The sequence below is a fragment of the Calonectris borealis genome, chromosome 2 (genome assembly GCF_964195595.1).
Source record: "Calonectris borealis chromosome 2, bCalBor7.hap1.2, whole genome shotgun sequence".
Taxonomy (NCBI): Eukaryota; Metazoa; Chordata; class Aves; order Procellariiformes; family Procellariidae; genus Calonectris; species Calonectris borealis.
Window position 1 is genome coordinate 111994048 of NC_134313.1, and position 20549 is coordinate 112014596.

Sequence of the window (20549 nt, forward strand, 5' to 3'; positions counted from 1 at the left end):
GTCAGTCCTGGATCTGGTTGTGTTGAAAAGCTTTCTGGTGCCAAGTTGTTTGAAGCCTGAGTACATGGACGTAGTCTACTAGCCCTGAGATTTGGGCCAGGAAAAGATTGCCTCCCCTTCCTCTTCCACGGTCTCTCTTCCCCATCTCCAACAGCCTGATCACGAGGAGTGTAGGCGGAATTTCACTCCTTTCTGCAGCACTGCGTGTGGTCATTTGCTAGGATCATTTGGGTATCTTCCTCTAACAAATTCAGTGTATTTCACCATTAGATGCATTGTATCAACTTGGCAGCCTAGCAGCTTTCAAAATGGCAAGTATTTTTAGGTTCTTTGCCATCACGTCAAACCAGAGCTTCAGACCTAAATGCCAAGACAGAACGCCATTGTTTTTAGCTAATCTCGGGTTTCAGTGTTGTACCAGATTGCCATCCTCAGCTTTGTGTGACTAAGTCTAAATGTGTGACTAATGTCTCTAAAGCATGGCAGCATAATAGGATGATATGTGCTATGAGGTGTCTTATGGATAAGTTTAGAACTAAGACAATTCATTAGCTGATGCATCTCAGCATTACTCTTGCCCCTTTTTCTCATGAGAATAGTGTTCTTTATCTCACAACATGAAGTAGAGACAGACAAAAATAGCAACAAGTTATTTTGTCTAGATTATATGCAAGATCTCTACAGTGGTGACTGTCAAACTGGAGCTATATTTTATTTCTGCAGCTGTTTCTTCAGTGCTCTAACACTTTTATTAATAGTACCTGTCACTTGTACAGCCCCTCAGAGTTGTAAGTCATTTGATAAACATTATACAAACTTACTGGAAAGCATCAAAAATGAAGTAAACACTCTGCTTCTTACTGGCTAAACTAAATTCTTTAAATTACTTCATAGCCTGGCTTTGCCTTTAGCTTAGTGAAACAATCTTGCAGACCAGCTGGTTCCCTCACTTTCTTCATACTTACATTTGAGGTAAATCACTTCTACTATTGTAGTATTGATACAGCTTTATCATATCTAGACTGGAAAGGCACTACTGAAAATAGTATATACAGTTTCTGTGTCAGACTTTCCGGGCCACTTTAATTAAGTTAAGAGGCTAAAGTGATTTTGAACAAACACTGGAGCACATCTTGTTAGTAGTGCTAAAATGCTGCTAATAGCCATAGAAACTTCCTGCAGTTAATGATTCATGTTGATTTTGGTGAAGCAGTAGTAGCAGCAGAAACGTTAGTCTAGAAAGCGCTCTACTTCTTAGCATCATTTTTATCAGTTTATCATTTTAAATTGCCACCAAGCAGGTGATGTGACAGGAGGAGTTCGAGCTATTCTTACAGTACCACCGTGATTACAAAGCTGGAAAAATATGTGGGAAAAAAATGTGTGCTGGAAATAAATTACATCCATTTGCATTTCTGAAGGCTCACCCAACATGGGTGGTTTCTATCCAGGGTAGAACACACAGTTCTGTTAACATATTTTTCTCTCTTTTTAAATGAAATCGTTAAGCCTTGACAGCCAGTGCTTTTGTTGTCACCTCCTAAATTCCCACCGATGTGAGGCCAGGCAGCCTGTGCTGCAGAGCCCCTGCTTTGCCAGCATCTGAACCGGTGGAATAACCACCTGGCTCTGCCTGCTGGGCCCCCTTCACCCCATAGCCTCTCGATGCTTTCGTGAGCCCGCTTGTACAAATCTATTGAGATCACAAAACCATTGTTCTGTGCCACAAAACAGGTACCAAAAGTTACAATAGTTATAAAAATTGCCCAATGCAATGTCTGCTAATTCAAAACTCACTTTGGCCCTGAGGGGAACTGTGCCATGACAGGCTAGCCTGTCCCCTCCCTGCAGACTTGGCAAGCCTTTATGGTATTTGTGTGTTGTGTCAGTATTGAAAATAGTTCGTGTTTTATTGTAAATTACTGTTATTTGCAATTTCCAGTTTTGCAGTTCCCGCTGCACAGAGATCAAGGACCCAATTTTTCCTTTGTATACATCAGTGTAAATCAAGATTAACTCCAATGAAGTCACTCTATTCACAAGTGTGATTCACTTAACTCCTCACAAAACTAGGAGGAATGAAAGGAAAATCAGGCTAGAAACTCTTTCATTTTTATTTTTAAATAGCAAAATTAATGCTGCTGTTCTGCAGACACAGGGTGACCTGCAAAGTACTAGCTCATGCGTTACTAATGCATCTCCATTTAAATGCAGATTTTTGCTCCTAACACAGAACTTCAGGGAAATCCTCTCCAGATAAACTGTAATAGGATACCAAATGGTAATTCAATATTTCACTTTAACTTGTGTTTCAGGTTATTGATCTTCATTTGCTATCATTTTGATGCAGCATTCGCCTAGGGGGAAGAGGATTACATTCACTATAATAAGGCTTTTAATTAATAATTAATTATTTTGATATTCCAAACATCCATGCCAGCAGCGGCAATCTGCTTGTATTCCTGTACCTATTTCTATTTCCCGTGGTGGAAACCGGCAAGATGTGACTACATATTGCAGGAAGTAACTGAGAGACACGGTTGAGAAAAGGAAGTGTAGTATAGATATCACAGTATCTATGTGGGACATGCTTATCGTGACGGTGATTTGTTCTCAGTCATTTGTGGTCACAGTAGTAAGACCCTGACTTGTTGGTGAAATCCCATGAAGTGGGGACCCTTGTGCTGTGCCGCTGCATTCAAGGGCTTTCCAAAAGGCTTCCATTTGCCTACATGTCTTCGGATAAAGACATGAGGCGTGACTGTTTGGCCATTCTCAGACCAGTATCACTTCCTTCACTAAATCTACTTCTGGTGAGGAAGGACTTGCACCTCGTAAACTCCTCTTTCACCATTAGATACTGCAGTTAAAAGCTTCTCTCTCTCACTGTCCAGATTTCGCTGTGGTTTTGGTAGAGATATAGGAATAACCAGAGGGCCTGCTTGTTCAATCAAGCCTTTCAAATTAATTACATTATTTGCTTTTGCCATATATGGTATTTTAAGGAAACATTTTTTCTCTATATATGCCTCCCTCAAGCCCTGCTTAAGTGCAGCTTATATATAAGCTTGATATAAGCTCTCTTCTGCTGGACGGAACTTCAAATTTAAGTATCCTAAATAGTAAAATGAAGTAAGAGAAATAATGTTTCTAAGTCTACTAGATCACAAATACAGTTATTAAGAGGAGTAACCTGATATTGAGAATTAGTGTTTTTGCATCACCTAACATGATGAGACCCAATCTAGTTATAATTAGTCCACACACTTCCTCAGTTTCCAGGCTGAAAGCCTGCAGCGCAATGGTGAACACACTGCAAGCAAGGCTTGGGTCTCATTTTCAGTACTCTCAACCATGGTGGAGGTATAGATATGGTAAGTGTTTTTAAAATACATTTTTAGGTTTGGGCTTTTTTGTTTGATTTTTTTATACAGCTTGATTACTTACAGGGTGCATTTTGTTAACATTTCCAAATGTTGTTCTGGCAACCATAAGATTCATCAATTTTCAAAATCTTACATCTGAGATTAACATTTTCCACATGGCATCCTTAGAATTGTGTATTTAAAAAAAAAAAGTATCAAAAGATGAGTAATGACATAGTGGAAAGGGGCAGTCTTAGGGTTAATGAGACCTCCTTTGTCATATAATTTGGTCAGCAAAAGGGATGTCTAAGAAATAATGATCTTTGTGATTATGCCCTTTTGGGAAGCTCCTACAAGCCCTCAGATTTCTTCTCTAAATTATTTCCAACATTCACACACCCTGACAGATTCAACCACTTGCTATGTAAAATAAAAACTGCTAGAAAAACGTTCCTCCACTACACATCAAAATAAGCTCTGCCCATGACCGTGGTTAGGTCTGAATTAGTGATATATTGCAATCCATCAGACAGAAATGAGAATCTTTCATTACTGATAAGAACATAGAGCACACCATAAAAACCTGTCTCATAATAGATTTTGTTGTTTGGGTTTTGTTTTTGTTTTGCTTTTTTTTTTTCCAAAAGGCAGGAATAGCATTTGCTTTTAGTTCTGAAGTCCAGAGCTGTCAGACTTGAAAAGCACACCACAGAACTCCTACTGAGTTACCTTCTTGTGTAGCCACTCATGACCCGCACTGCTTTCCTTGGAGGCCTGGCCAGCTAGGCTCAGTGCCACCCAGAGGAGCTGACTTTACAGATGGAGAGTAATGAAAAATAGTATTGCTACATTGGAGGAGCTGGGTAGAGTATTTTTCTCATCAACAGTCTATTTCAGTAAACACAGTTCGATTGGAACCACAGGACTAAGAAAAACTTCACGGGAAAAAATGTCTAACACTGCTGTGGGCATGTCGTTTTCGATGAATCACTTCCGGTTTTATCCAAATCACCTCTTGAAGGTTCTCATGAAAAACAAAAGAATACTATTTGTCTAAAAGAAAATTTTCAGTGATCCAAAATAGAATTTCTTTTAATTAGAGAATTCTAAAAATCCCAGGGTTTTTGAGATTTAGATTTTTTTAAAAAAAATCACAACATGAAATCTTTTATCAAAATCATTTTTGGTACCCATCAAAACTATAAATACTAAATAGTAGAAAATAAAAAGGTTGTTTTCTTTGGAATGCAATTCCGAAAAATAATCTCAATAGCGAGAATGGGGAGGTTTTTTGTAATAGGTTTTTTCCCAAGATAAGCTCTTGCTAGGACTTAACAAATAAGACTGAAAGCCATTTAAAAAAAGGGAATGGATCAGGTATGAACTGATGGAACTTCCCACTTCTTTGACCTTGTAAACTTCACATCATAATGCATGACACAGCAGGAAGTTTTCCTAGCAGCAGTAGGTATGTACATCCTCTTTATTTCCTCTACTGGCTTAAACCTAGTTTTTCACATTAATGACTGTTCATTTATTGAATGGAAAGCATGCATTTTTAATTATGTTAGTTGAAATGTTGGCTGGTTGTGAAACCAAGTACTTGGAATTGGTCCATTTGAGCCACGTGAATTAGCAGTAGTTTTATAGTTTTTGCATTTTTTCACTTCAGCATTTCAAACTGTGATCCTTGCGGAGAAGAAAATCTGGTACAGAAAGATAAAAGGCTCCACCTAGTGGGCAAGAACTTTTTATTAAAGGAAAAAAAAAGCAAGATTTTCACTTAATTTTATGCATGAAGAAATACTGCTTTAGATTTTTTTTCATTAAGCTGCCGTGTTGTTCTTAATTCTTGGCTTCTACAGAGCCTTTATTTCATATGCAGAGCTGAAACATTGAAGAATTATTCTGACAGTCTTGAGCAAGAAGCAATGATAATGAACGAGTGGGTTTATAGAGAAGAGTAAGAGTTGATCCACAAAGTTCTTCCTCCCCCTGCTTCAAGCTTCAATATGTAGTAAACAAAAATGGGTAATTTGCATGTCAACAAATATTTTAAACTATTTACGGTTCTTTCCTACTTAAAACTGACTGGAAACATTCATAACTCGATCATAACACTTAACACGGTATTTTGCTGTATTTTGGGAGTATTTTTACACAGGGAGCTCTGCCTGTGTGTTACCTCATCTTCATTAAATCACCTGCAAAGGGTGAAATCTGGGTTCTCTGGCACCTCAGTCGAGTGCATCAGCTTCTGCCGAGGCATGACCCCATCGGCCTCTGCTGTCTCTTCCACAACAAACACCAAAACTCATTCGTCCTGGCTTTTGTCTAGGAGCCTGCCTAGCATTGTTGTGTGTCCAAAATCATCCTGATAGAATCTAGCACCTTTATTTTAGGTACGTAATTGATCTAGTATAATACCTTTTTTTCTCCTCCTCCTTGCTGAACTTCAGCACTGCATTGCAGTTATGCTTCAAACTCCTGAGAGATTCAAACGGCAGGACTCTTCAATCTAAAGCAGTAGTGAAACTCAGGTGTTATTCTCTCATTCCAACCAAATACGGCTAGCAACTGAAACCTTCTCTTCAGTTCGTTTCAGGCTAATAAGGAGAGTGGGAGCAGGAACAAGTAGCAGCAAGCACAGATTTGGCAGAAGAGACGCTGAACCACATTATGTGTCCTGCCTTTTATCAGACTGTCTCTCATTTCCAAGCCATACAGCCTGGCAAGATCAGTTCCTTCTGTGCAGCTTCCAGCAATGGGTTGACAGGGTAACATGCATTGTAATAATATATTACTACACTCAAGTTTACTATAGCCCATGTTCACATCCACAATTGGAATATTTGTCTCCTGTGCAAATCACAAAATAGAGCTTAATATATTGTTTTGCACACCTCTTGATCACAGGGAGACCTCCATTTGCAGTGGGCCACTTGATAGCAAATCCAGAGGATTCCTCCTCCAGTATTAAGGCACGATTTGGCAATTCTGGCAGGCCACACAGACTTGCTGATCTGCCTGAACAATTCTCCCCAGCTGCAGCTCTCCTCGTATCCTCCATGGAAATGTAACTCTGTGGCGCCAGTAAAAGTTCATTTGGCTTGTTTTACAGACTAAAACAAAGGATAGTCTTAAAGTTCTTACTCTGAACCTTTATATGAGCAAGGACTAATACAGAACTGACCAGTTTTAGAGTGCCTTTGGGGTTATTCATATGTTTGCAAAATGCAAGCAATGCTATATCCAAAAGGGAGGACATGGAAGATAAAAGTTAAACAGCATTTTTTGGTTTGGGGGCAGCTTGTATCTTTGGTCTCAGCTTGTAGCAAGTCTATGTAACCCTTAAAACACGTCAGCTAAAACAATACAGAACGGTTGTTTAAAACTTCACGGATATTTCAAAATTATCATTACAACTGCACTGTTAGCTGTGTTACTCTCCTAAAATTGACATTAGCTATTTGTTAGAGTAATGCCACTTGGTTTCTAATGCATGTGGACACCTACCTCACTAGGCACGCGATAGAAGAAAAGATGCAAGTCACTTACTTCAAAGCAAAAGTTGTTAAATAATACCACTTTTAACTGCTGGCCTTTGCTCTAGAGCTGTTCACATTTTAAGAGATTATAGGCTTGTTGCTGAGGTAAAGCAAATCCCATGTTTGGAACTACAGTAAGATCCTCTGCCTCATTTTACTTTAAATACCTTGTCTAGCGCTGGTACTTGAGCTGATGCTAATGAAATACAAATTTCCAGATGTGAAACTGGGGAACATTCGACAATCTGCTTTTCTAAAGCAGATTGTAAACTCAAAATGCTAATTTGAGGATTAAGTATTAATTTATTCCCTCTACAGGTCATTGGATAGTCTTATACAAGCCTTCTAATTAATATTTAACATAGCTATTTTAGATGTTGTTTATCTGGGTTAGATTTACTCAGCTGTTTTATTCCTTCTTTGCTGGAGCTCCAATCTTCACAACAATAACTGCACATCAATGCATTTTTTTCAAGAGTACCACTAAGTCTTTTACTTACTTTTTTGTAGCTAACCACGTGCTGAAGTTTGGAACACTCGTCAGTACTTCCAATACCTATGACGACTCTGGGATTGTGACCATTGAGACGGACAAGCCTTTGCTGTGGACAATGGCTATCAAAGGATAAGATGAGCTACAGCTGCCTTTTCCAATCTGACTCAACTCAAATTACTGCAAAATTTCACTGAATTAAAACAGTAAAGCGGTTCCGAAAGATATAAGCAGGCACTGATTTTATGTACTGAATGAAAAACAAATCTGAAATAAAAGTCACTTGAGAGCAAATCAAGGTTAGTAGCAATAATCGAGTACTTCATTCTGGTACCTCACACTACTTAACGAGAAGACACATTAGCTGCCACCTAATACAATCACAAACAGAAGTGAATGTAAAGAAACTGCTACTACTTATCTGGTTAGTTCAGACTATTCTTACAAAGTATTTTATGCCAATACTGAACGATTTTTTCCCCTTTTGCCAAAAGGAAATACAGTACACAGTTGTACATAGTGTAACTATAGTAAAAGGTGATAGCACTAAAAGTAGTTAATCTCATTTTTCTGTCCTGGTTTGTAACATATGTAGGTGCTGGTGAAGATTTCTCAAGAAGAGTAATATCTGAACTTTTCTACTTATGAAGCAAGTTTGTGTACTGAAGAAACTTCAGTTTTGCTGTAATACCAATATCAGATTTCCCAGTATTAAGTGCTTTTAAAGTCTGTAATAGAAGTAGCATTGTAACTTCTGCAAGTACCAAATGCTTACAATAAGCAATTTTTGGAGTGAAATATAAATGTCTTTATCTCAATATGAGGAGGAAGAGCATTGTATCTACCAGAGTTTTTGCAGGCTTAGTTTTTAAAAATCAAAATATTCAATCATTTAATGGAAACTTCCAGGTCAACAAATGCAGAGCCCTTTATAATTCTATGTGCAGTTGCCTTACAGAACCAGTATCCAAAATGAGTGTATATCCTATCCAACAGTGTGAGGAAGTTGTTGATTTGCTGAAGGACTGCTTAGTATCTCTGACAACTAAATTAATCTCAAACTGTACATCTTAGTAACCAACTAAGTTTGGCTTTCTTAATTATGCCATCAGAGTAAGGATTGGCCATGCAAGTTCTTTATTTGATGGAATTTTTTTCCAGTCAAGTACATAATGTAACGTAACAGGACTTCCCAATGCAGAAAGGAATTAGGGGTAATGATGGTGATTCCAGAAATAAGTGATGAATTCATGAAGAATTTCAGTTGATAGACCTTTAAATCACCACTTGAGAGGATACAGTAATGCTGTTTCCTTGCTGCCTACTTTTTCTGGAACAATGTTGTTTACTAAGCAGTAAATTAAGCATTGGAATAGCTTCTGAAGAGCGGCTGTGCAGTTGTCACTCTTGGAGGTTTTCATACCCAACTAGACAAAGCCCTAAACAACCTCGTCAGAATGCAACACTGACACAGCTTGGAGCAGGAGGTTGGACTAGAGACCTCCCAAGGTTCCTTCCTACCTGAATGATTCTATTACAGTTGAAAGAAGCAACAAAACAAATGAAACAAAACAAAAAACCCACTCTACTACTACAAAAAAAAAAAGCCTGTAATGTAGACAGGTATGATCGCATACACTTTAAAAGAGGAATAAGATGACAATGTTTGAAAACCCAAACTGAGCTTGTTTAATAGCAAACACATTACAAAGCTGTGAAATCTTTGCAGCAAGTGTCACAATGTCTTGTTCTTCATGACGAATATTCAGCCGCCTCTGTTGAGAGAGCAAAGTAATCAGTTTCAACTAATCAAGTGTGATCAAGTGATCCCATCTGAAGTCTTATTACTCATCCCACCGTTGCCTTGTTAGGACAAACATTACTATCATTACAGCTTATCTCCTATTTTCAAACATTTCTCCTTGCCTCGAGGACCACTCTTAGAGATATAAGCACGCCACATGTCATGGTCACGGAATAGGATTTAACCTGTTCCAGTGCTAGAAAAGGGATTACATCAGCTCTGGAGAACCTGAGGAGTTTTAATTGGTAGTGTTAATACATCATTACCATGGCTGCCGGTCAACTTAAGGGTCAAGTTTTTCATGCTGCAACGTTCATTCCAAACGATATTTTACAGAATGCAGTTACACATAAAACAAAGTTTCAAACGTATCTAACACTCAGTAAATGAAACAAGACCAACTTTGTTCTGTGCCCTGTCATCTTCCAGCACAATCACTCAGTTTTCTCTACCTTACCGTCCATGCATTTACTTTGGATACCCAAATTATAAACTGGAAACAGTAGGAGTATGTAAGATCCAAGTAAGGCAAATAAGGTTTATCTATAGATAAACAGACACTAAGGAACTGGAAATCAAAATATTTGACATTCAGTTTTGAAGCAGAATACTTGAAAAAACCTGAAGAACAATGGATCTAATATTTTGCAGCATGCTAAATTAACAACCTACTTCCTAATCAAGTCCTTTGAATCAAGTAATACCTGCCATATTACACTAACATGTGAAATGCGCAGATACACGTGGATCCTGTAGGGCTCGCTACCATCCTCTATTTAAAACTGAACAGGTAAAAATTAATGTAAAATTTAGTGAAATTGAAGGTCCATATATACTTACACAATGATATTGTTGATTGGGATATGGATCAATTTGACAAAGAAACCAATAAATCCCATTATCGCAAAGCCTATTGCTGTTGCCATGGCAATCTTCTGGAACTCTGCAAAAACAAAAAAAATTTAGTCTAGGAAACCTCGCGTATGATATAGAAGAGATGTGCACTACAGGTACCAAAGGAGAGATCTCTTTTTAGAAAATGGTAATGTTAACACAGGAAGCAGTTCAAAAGCAAACTGCATTGATGTTGAGAAACAAATCCACTTTTTCAGACGACAGATGAGATTTTAAGAGAGAAGATGCTGCTTTCCACAAAGCATGGCCGATCTCAACAATTTTTAATAGTAAGTAGAATTGGAAATACCCACAGTCCATAACAATTGATGGAACATTTATTCCATTATCTTTCCTTTATACCTCTTACAAGTCCTGAAAATAATTCCCAATACAGTATCAAAAACGGAAAAGCTGCATTTATGTTTGTCACAGGAAGATGGCATCTGAAGTCCCTGCAAAAATCGAGTACCTAAGTGATATTCTCAATTATTTTAAGACAGGTACCATGAAGTGAACTAAGAAGGTCAACAGACTCTCACAATCCTGCCAGTCTGACAATGAATGAAGCTCCTCACTGATCTCAAAAAATGTCAGTAAACTCATCCTGAGCATGCGAATAAAGCATCGTAATTACTACCAATAAGGACAACCACTTATATTCTGGTTATAGTTATAGCTTCTCTCTAATGTCTTTGAGAAAGTCCAAAAATCTTCTCTTCTATACTTCCAGCAACGAAGTTCTTTCTGTCCCAATCAGGCAGTCACTGACAACTGTGAAGTACTGAATGGGCACTGCAAAAAGCAGTCCTTGCTCCTTTCGAGTCTCCTAAAATGAAGTGTTCCCTCCAAGGTCATGTAACAAGCAGCTTCCTCAAGAATCTCGCCCAAGTTGACTGCAATCAGACAGACCTGACTGCTGCACTTGTCTTTTCAAAGTGCACACAAGTTCTTCTCAGATCAGTTTACCTAATACATGAAAATTATTACCTGCCTGTCTCAAAATGGCTAATTTCACTACTTAACCTATTTCATAAGGTGAGTTTTAGTCCCACTCTCACACACCTGACTGAGTACATACCAGAAAAGGGCACATTCAAGTTTATTATATCCAGAACCATAAAGCAATTCACAACTGAACAACTGCTCAAGTTTAAATCTCATATTAGAAGCTAAGAAACATTCATGACAAATAAGTCACACATGGAACGATACACAGTAAAATGTAAGATGAAGTGAGGACTGTGTTCGGTTTTATTGTGTGCTTTACCTTTCCTGTCAGGCTTGGTGCATCTTTTAACAAGTCGTATGGAGTCTTTTACAAACTGACGGCTGGGTTCCACGAATTGCATTACCTGATCCATGATTACCTCCAAAGATGAACGGATTTAGTATTGGTGGTGCCACGTATATACTGAAAGAGGTAATTTTTTAATTACAGAAGTAGAAGGAACACTACAAAATTTGTAAAGACTTAAGATAACTTAAAATGCTATATTCCAACCTAACTGGCCTTTAAAAGATACTTCCACTTTGCAGAAAATAAAGACACCGTGTCAATGTATAGACATGATGACTTACCACTACCTAGAAAAAATATGAAAAATTATGCCTTTCAGCATACTAGAAGAAAACAACAGCTCCATCACCGCTTCCTTTCAGCTTATGTCCTGTTACGTTTCTGAGAAAGCTACTGAAGACTTCTAAACAGACAAAAGCCACCCGTTTCGAGAAATCCCCAAGCCAAAAGCTAGTGGAGGCTTGGTGAGCGCTGGCAGGAACACCATGGCCTAACTTCATTCTCGACACAAGCGTCTGCCAGCGTTGCCACCCCACGCAGGACACCGGGATAGAGGGATCTGCGGTCATTACTCAGTACACGCCCTCCGGTGCGAGGGTCCCTCTCCTCTCTCCCTGCTGACGTGCCCCTGGGGCTCCCACTCCTTATCACTGCGGCCGAGGCCGGGCCGCCCTGCTGCCCCAGCCCCCCCACCCCGCCTCGGGACGCGCGGCACGGGCTGGCGGCCTCGCTCCAAGGGGAGCCTCGGTCCCCGAACCCTCCCCCGCCCCGAGGTGGAGGCCGGCCCAGCGGGCCTGGGAGCCGGGCCCGGGGCCCCCCAGCCCCCGTCTCCTCAGGCGGAGGACGGGAAAAACCGGGAACCCCCGCGCCGCCCTTACCACTCGCGCTGCCGGGCTAAGGCCACGTCGCACAGCGGCGGGAGGCGGTGACGTCACCGCGCCGTGCGCGCGGCCCCGCCCCTTCCCGGCGGGGCGGGGCGGGGCGGGGCGGGCTTGTTTTAAGAAGAAAAGGGAGGATTTTGGGGGTGGCTTGGGGCTTCTCTCTCCGGTTCCCCCATCCCCCCCTTCACCCGCCGCCTCACCAGCGGGGCGGCCGCGCGGCGTCAAGGCCCGCCGGAGGCTGGGGCCTGGTGCGGGGAGCGGCGCGGCCTAGCCTGGCGTTTGGGCAGAGGGGCCCCGGCCGGTAGCACCGCCGCCCCGGCCTCTCCCGCCGGCGGGGCGCCCCGGCAGCCCCCGGGGGAGGCCTCAGCGCCCCAGGGCAGGCAGCCGGCGCGCAGCGCGGCGGGAGGCTGCCGGTGGGGCCCGGCGGGAGATGCGGCCCGGGGCGTGCGGGGCGGGGCTGGTTGATCCGCCTGTAAGTTACCTAGGCGTCGCGTCTGCGGACGTTTGACAGTGAATTTGCTTTTCCGTGCGGTTGCAGCCATAGGATCCAAGAGCCTTGTGGCGGGAAATAAAGGGAAGGCAGTACCAATATACCGGTAACAAATGCTGTTCGGTGAAGGGAGGGGGGGGAAAAAAAACACAACACTAAAAGCTTGTTCAGCCTGTGGTTGCCCGTGAGTCAGACATCTATTGATTTGTAGGAGTGCTGAAGCCATTGCGAACTACAGGAGTTCATCACCTTTGAAAACATCGACTCCTGTGGCTTTTTGTATAGAAGAGTGTGCAGCACAGCGCTTAAAAATGGGAAAGCTTTTTACATTTCAGCGCCACAGGCGTAACGTAAAACACTTCCTTGCATGAGGGGGTAAAAGAGGCTGTCACTGCCTAAAGTGAGCCTTTTCTTGCTGTTTTTGAAAGGAAAATCGGGTCCTGTAACAGGTAAGGGAAGAACAAAGATAACATTTAGTGATTTTTATCCTTAATTTGCTTTTGATATTATTAATTTCGGTCTAGAACTCTGTTCCTAGTTGGCTGCCACTTTGAGTGTATATTGAGTACTCAAAGCTTACGTATTATTCATCAGTCAGGCTATGGGGCTTCTGCAGCCAGATTAGGGAAATGCTTTGCTGATCTCACTATTGGATTTAAGTGTGCACAAAAAGCTTAACTTTTTGCTGACAACCTTCATGACGGATGAAGTACCATCACATCACAGCAGGGGGTTGTTGGGTATTCCATGGATTTTTTGACAGCCACCTTCCATGGCTTTGCCCACAGGGCAGGTTGCTCAACATTACTGCTCTCCTTCAAATACGAGCTTTCTCTTTGGCTTTGGAGGGTTATTGTCTTGGACTCCTCTACTCCCCTTTTCTCCAAAGGCCTGGCTTTACATTGCATTTTGCTTTCAATCAGACCTCATCTAGCATTATGCCTCAGATGGGGATGTAATTTTGGTGGCCAGATTCTGCTGGACCTTTTCCATTGGCACACCAGCACGGAAAGATGACAGAATCAGTTAGGCCTCCCGCAACAGATACGTGTATTGTTTGTCTCTTGTTTTTGAGGCCAGTTTGCAATCTGCAAGGATGAGCAGTCTCGCCACTCGGGGAGAGGAAGATCTGTAAGGAAAACAGCTGAGGGTCTGATAGCCATAGTGTGTGCCTGGTGGGGCAGAACAGGTTGCTGGTGCTCTGCATGAGAAGTCAGTACATGGAGGCTGCCTTTGGTGTTTCTTTGTTTTGTTTGTTTGTTTGTTTTTTCCCTTCAGTGTCACAGATAAATGCTAGAGACTTTACCAACAGAGGAAACTCACATTTCCAGCTGTGCAGCATGATGAGCCTTGCTGTGAACCATCACTGCAGAGGAATGGTTTCCATAGCACTAGGTTCCTGTAACCAAATGGCAATGATTTGGAAAAGAAAAATTAACCTGAAACAAGAAGACACACGTGTATGAAACAATTCATGACATGGACTTCTGGTTGGATTAGATTTTGATTTTAAAAAGCATTTACTGAAGTAAAGCTTTGTGTCCCCCTCCCCGAATTTCCTATTTTAGATTGTTTTTCCTGGGCAGGAATGTTCTGGAGAATCATAGTGCATCCTGCCTGGCTTAACAACATGGCTTTGTCATAGATTCATTACTGTGGGTTCTCTGTGATGGGGTAGAAGGTGTTGATTGTCCTCTGTCTCAGCTGTCCCTCACTGTGCTACGATGAGCTCTCTTCTTTTCCTGCCAGGCTGCAAGTTTGAACTTCAGCAGCTTGGGGAGAGGCGGAATCCTTTTTTTGTGCACAGAGAGCATTTGCTGTTCTTCCTCAAACTCTTTTCCAACACTTATTTTTTTAATTGTCCTTGAACTAATACATTGTTACTTAGACTTGGTCTTCAGGGAAACTATACTACTTTTCTGTATATATTTACAGAGAGTCATCTGCATTTACAAAAGATAGGAAAAAGTTTACATTTCCCAGGCATGTGTGGTTTTTTTCATTGAAAACTAGACTATTGCTAGGGTGTTTTGTTTCTACTTCTTTATGGTCCTTGCAAGGTTGGGGAAGAAAGTGGTGTGCTTGCACATGTAAATTCTCATAACAGTTCTACAAGTCTGCATTTATGACTATCTAAGTGGTAAATAATCATTCTCTCAACAGAAAAAGACAGTTGTTCTCTTATATTGTAGTGTGATAATGCTGATTTGCTTCTGGATATTCATTTTGCATAAACTGGATTGACGTCCTTTTTTTTTTTCTCCATCCTATTGTATGCTCCAAGGATGAGAGAATTCTTTTGATGATAATTTTACTTTGCTTATTTACACATTTTGATTTGTAGTTTGTTTCTTGTCCTTTGGTGGACAAGAAAGATAAATATTTGCTTTTAACTATTGGCACATTAGACTATTGTATAACATCCATCCCCCTGGATCTGGATGCTTATGCCCATGCTTAGAAGGAGGAGCGAGATAAATCTCTGCTTCAGCCTCTCCCGTTCCACGCTGCCGGCCTGCCCCGTGGCAGATCCCGCTGCAGCCCGCAGAGCATGGCAGGGTGACTGGGAGCCAGAGAGCTGCAGCAAAGAGCTGCAGAGAGTTGCAGCAAACATAGCGTGGGATCAGCTGGAGAGGGGAAAAGACACAATCTTCAACATGAGAGGAAGCTCAGCCTCTGCATGCTGACATGGCACATGTGCAATCCCTGAGTGGTGCAGGGAGGACAGAGTAGTAACTCTGTCTGAACGGGTCTCCAAGCTTCCCTGCAGGAGGTAACCCAGCTTTCCCTACCCTGCCTCTGCTCCATCCCCAGGCAAACGGGGAGAGTGAAGTACCTGCTCCTGCTCAGGCTTCTGTAAGGCTGGTGCTGCCTGCCCTCAGCAGCAGTTTGATAGTAGGGCAAGTGCTCTTCTCTCTGCATGCCAGAGGGGAGAGACCTGGCAGTCTGATTTTCTTGTGTTAAGGAGTACTGCCTATGTCCTAGAAGAAAATACGTTGGTGTAGTGATCCCGGCAGGTCTCCTGTGGCTGCACAAAAAGGGATGCATTTGGGATATGGGGTCTTGCTGAGCTATCTCCTTCCCACGATGGGCAGCAGGGATCAAGTTGCTTCCCAGTAGGAAGGGCCAGAGGGGTGAGCGGGTAGGCAAGAGACACAGCCAACGCTGTGCCCAGGGTCTCCAAATGCCTTCCTTGTGGCAGGGCATGAGGCAGCATTTGAACTGGAAGGAGGCAAGGCAAAAGGCTGGTCTCTTCCCCCATGGAGTTTTTGGGAGGGATGGATTGTTTTAGCAGAGTAGCCTTTAGAGACAGAATCTGACTTGCCTTCACAAATTTGAGGGGAAAATGGTTATCCTGTGAGGCAGCAAAGGCAAATAAAAAGACTTAAGAAAATTGGGAAGGCGGCAGCTTGTGGACTTACATATGCAAGGAAGACAGGCCACTGGGGACAGTGGGCATCTGGGTATGCTCTGGGATAGAAAACAGACATAGCAGAGAACAAAGACCACACAGCAGCATGAGATTTACAGCCCAAACAAGGGAAGAGTACAGAGAAGGAAGAGCGACAGGCGAAAGCAAGTTGATGGCGTGGGAAAGGTGTTAGGGGACTTCCTTGGACAGAGCAGCCTGTTGAACAGTGCTGCGGGTAGGTGCCTCCTCAGATTTTCAACGGCAGCAGCACAGTAGCCCCATTGACTGCAGTCATGCTAATGATCCATCACTTGACAGTCAGTGTTGGTGGATGACTAAATGACTATAAAATTCAGTCTTCAGAAATTGCTAAGATATATGGGACCTTTTATTTCTTAATTTTACATTATCGTAAATATGTTTGATTAAATTATATCTTGAGAAACCTTTGGAATATCTATGTGCTTCTGACATTTAAAAATTATTTTTGGCTTTTCATTTGCCTAAACGATCCTGAGTCTCTGTTTGGACTTGATAAGCACATCTGCATGATTTACGATGGGAAGAAACATGATTTCCCTCCTCAGTAGCTGTACAGATGCAGGGGAAGAACATAAATGAGGAATTAATGTTAGGGAGGAAATGATAGCTCACATTCAGGGTTCCGAAGGAAATGATGAAGTGTTTGTGGTCCATGTCTTTGGGTTAGCCTCATTAATTATAGAAATGCCACTAGATCAGGCTTTAATGCCATGGTTATGAAAGGGAATGTTGCTAGTCTGAATCAGTCAACAAGCCCCATCCTTTGATTTGTGCTGCTTAATATTCAATGGAGATGAAATGTGGGGATAAGGGAGGAGTGCTATTAAAATGGATTTTTACCAGTGTTAGATTTATTGTGTATAATTTTAAAGATGACCTTTTAAATGAAGTCTGTGTTCAATTTAATTTGGAAGACCTGAAGAGTGAGAGCACTTGGAAGATTTGCGTTTGTATAATGACAGATGCAATATGAGAGAAACAAGGCAGGATACTAAAATGCCATCACTAAATGATACCTCAGACTAAAAAGATAAGGTTTCTAGATAGCAAAAGCAATATGGGGAAGTTAACAGAGGAATAGGTGTGTCTCCATCAGCTGTTTGGGTCTGAGAAGTAAAGAAAAAGCAAATACTTACTACTTTCTCTGATTCAATGCTTGTAATGTTGTTCTGTTTTAGCACAGCTGCCACTGATGGCTGTGATATCTCTTATTTTTAGTCACTTCTCAATTCTTTCTTTGAGGTGTGCTACTTTTTAAGTTCAGGGTTTGTTTTTTTTATGCCAGTTACTATCATTCTCCCATCGTTTCTGGGTTCATCCAACAAAAATAAAGTAATAAGAAAAGTAACTTTGATAAACAACAGGCCAGAAAATGCTTCCTCTAAATCTTGCTCTGGTAAATGGCAGCTGATGATACAGGCCTTGTTCCCACCTTTGCAGTTTCCACCTGAACATTTTTGTGTGTGATAAGAAACAATTTACTTAATTCTTGACAACACTACTATGACAGTAAATACTAATTAACACCTCAGATTAAAAAAAAAAAAAGCCACATTAAAATTGGAAATACTCTTACCCTTGAGATGATTTTTTTCCCCCCTGAGGACAAAGTATTTTATGAGAGTATTTTATGTCAGCAGAAACATTTTTCAGGTGCTTTGTGTGTATTCAGACATTAAAAAAATGGCTTTCACAAATATGCGATGATTGCATGTATTATACATAAGACTCAATCATATAGCGGATACAGAAGTAGCAACAAAAAGTGCAAGCAAGGCATCTTTTCAAGTATATTGAACATGGCCTCTGTCTGCTTCAAGCCAAAATGACAGAGCAACCAATGTGTTCAGAACCATGAACAAGCAGTTCATCATTGCATAACTATAGTGTCAAAACATTAATTAAATGTCCCACTTTTAGGATGAGATCTTGTTTTACCACGACAGGTCTCCTGAATTTTGCCAAGTGCCTGTGCCAAAGCAGACATGTCACTGATTTGCGCAGGAGATGCATGCTTCAAGCACGCTAGCAGCACGTGCTTTCACAAAGGGCGCCTTGGAAACATACGCTAAGTATATAATAACTTGGGCATAAAAGAATCCAGAGGAGTTTGGGTATGTCAGAACTGAAAATCAGCTTTGGAAGGTTTTATGGGGATGGGGATTGTTCTTGAACTTCAGAAGACTAGAATTGCAAAGTTTCTTTTTTTAATGTACCTTTTCCTACTCTTCTGAAGATATTTTTTAATGCCCTGGTTTCCTCCTTTCTGCCTTCACAAATCTTCACTCCATGAGTTACCAAAAAAGAAATTTGAATGGATCTGGGATTTTTGACTATTTCAGTTTCTAGGTGCTCAGTCTGAGGAACCTTGATGGGACCTGCTGTTCAGCGAGCAGAGAGAGAGTGTCTCTGAACTGTAGGTCCTTTAAAGCTGTCTTGAGAACGACCTGAAAATGTTGGTCATTAGAGAAGCAGTTTTGTTTGGTCACTAGTTGAGTGCATACTCCTCCTCACATGCAAGTGGGAGCACTGAGGGAGAAGCTGCTTTTCACGGCAGAAAGAAGCTGTAGATCTTTCTCGCTGTTGTCCGAATCTGCAGCAGTCTTGGTGAGTTTTATTTGATCCTGCACAGGGAATAATAAGGTTCGGTGGATTACTCTGCTTATTTATGTCACTGGTAATGCTCCAAATCTTTATCGGTAAAAAGGATTTGGGGAATCTTCTGTTCAACTGGTACAAATGTATCCAGCAGTTTTTCAACACAAAATTGCTGGTAGTTCCTTAGCCCCATCAGTGATGGTTGCAATTGGAGCAGGTAATGAAATATTTGTAAATCTCATTTCTCTCACTTCCTTTCCCAGTAAGATGAAAATAACTTGCATCACTGGAGAAAAGAACAGAAGCCTGCAAGATGGTGTTGGGTTAAAAAATAAATACCTAATTATCTAGCACTTTCTGGTGCCTTTATTACCCAGATATCACTTCCTCTTAATCATGGAGTTAGTGTTGTAAAACTCTCCAAAATGTTGGAGTAATCAGATTTAGGAAGTTTCAAAAGTGAGTTTTGCTAACACTATGTTAAGTTTGTGTCTGTTCTCCAGCTCCTGAACCAGTCCAAATGCTTTCTTTAATAATTAGATGGAAACATTTCAATGGCAGCATCTCTGCAATTTTGGCAGCAAGTGAGAGCCCCAGGCATTTTTTAATTAGCACCTTTTTGAAATTGTTAGCTAAATTAGTCAAGTATGAAATAATCTTGCCCAAATTATTATCTGCAAATTGCTCTTTGAACCTTGCATCTGTCTTAATGTGTGGACACAGTGCTATCCCGATAATGCTATTAACTGGATTGTGTATCCTGCTTCTAGCAAATTCATGGCGCATAATCTGAATGAAATCAGGTGTACCTTTATAAAATTCATTTTAAGAGCGCCTGGCAGCTGTTTGGTACTGGCATTTATAATATTACAGTTTTCAAGTGTGGTCAACAGCACTTTTCCTTATTATCTGCAACAGAGAACTTGATCTCATATGTATTTCATAAGTATAAATCATTAATTTTCATTATTCTGGGTTTATGCACCTGGCGTAAAGATACTGCATTGGGCATGTAAGAGCTGTAATCCTGATTAGAACCTAATGCTGAGTCAATGCTGATATCACAGGGCATTATTATCTCCCCAGGTTATTTGGATAGCTGAGCTGAAGGAGGTGGTGGATCTTCAGGACCCTAGTCTACCTTGGGTGCAGGGTAAAGATGCCTGGTGGTTAGTATCCCAGTTTTGACTTCGGTATCTATGGTGGTGGTCTGTATGTTTGCAGAGGTTCTCGTTATTCCTTTGGGGTTGCAGTGTGGATAGACCAGTATTTAGACTCCTACAAATAATTTATAGTCATGAACCTGACAAACCAAACATGATGTAATTAATTGTGAGTTAATCATTAAGCTATTAAAATGATATTAAATGCTGGGAAATCTAAGGCTTCTGTCTGCTGTATAGATTTAAGGCTTTTAAGGGCTGACAAATCTTTTTTATCATCAGTTCAGCATTATTGATACCCTCGGCCTTTAAAATATACAGCTTCAGTTACATAAATTAGGGTCTTTTATTACATCAACAGCTTTTTAATTCTAATCTTACTGGCAGTATGTAGCTTGTCATGGATTGAGAGAGGCTAATAAGACTTCCGTTTTTTAAAATAATTGCAAAATATGGTACACAGAAAATATCCAAAGTGCCTTTTTCTGTTCTTTTACCCTAGAGCAGTGTATGGCCTCCCTTCTCAGGGTTGCAGCCTGAGAGAGGGCCAGTGGATATG

The 20549-nt window shown here is 41.0% G+C and overlaps 2 protein-coding genes across 3 annotated transcripts in view; one reads left to right on the forward strand and one right to left on the reverse strand.

Moving 5' to 3' along the window:
* The window catches only part of TPK1 (thiamin pyrophosphokinase 1), a 307128-nt gene extending 299424 nt beyond the window's left edge, over window positions 1-7704 (forward strand). For both annotated transcript variants that reach the window (XM_075142929.1, XM_075142930.1), the window contains one exon: window positions 7424-7704. In XM_075142929.1, coding sequence (XP_074999030.1) covers window positions 7424-7542 — 119 coding nt within the window. In that variant the 3' untranslated portion in view covers window positions 7543-7704. The remainder of the gene's footprint in view (window positions 1-7423) is intronic.
* A 1367-nt stretch (window positions 7705-9071) lies between these two features.
* SEC61G (SEC61 translocon subunit gamma) lies at window positions 9072-12400 on the reverse strand. The gene is made up of 4 exons (XM_075142931.1): window positions 12283-12400; window positions 11375-11518; window positions 10051-10153; window positions 9072-9181 (listed from the first exon to the last, which is right to left on the reverse strand). Exons 2-4 carry the CDS (start codon window positions 11466-11468, stop codon window positions 9172-9174), a joined length of 207 nt encoding a protein of 68 aa, XP_074999032.1. The 5' UTR covers window positions 11469-11518; window positions 12283-12400; the 3' UTR covers window positions 9072-9171.
* Between the last annotated feature and the right edge of the window lie 8149 nt (window positions 12401-20549).

What these genes read in the sequence shown, in the direction of transcription:
- SEC61G (XM_075142931.1), bottom strand. Translation starts at nt 11,468, where the DNA reads ATGGATCAGGTAATGCAATTCGTGGAACCCAGCCGTCAGTTTGTAAAA. An exon ending in CACCAAGCCTGACAGGAAAG is followed by an intron (nt 10,154 to 11,374) that starts GTAAAGCACACA and finishes TTGTTTTTGCAG; the next exon opens with AGTTCCAGAAGATTGCCATG.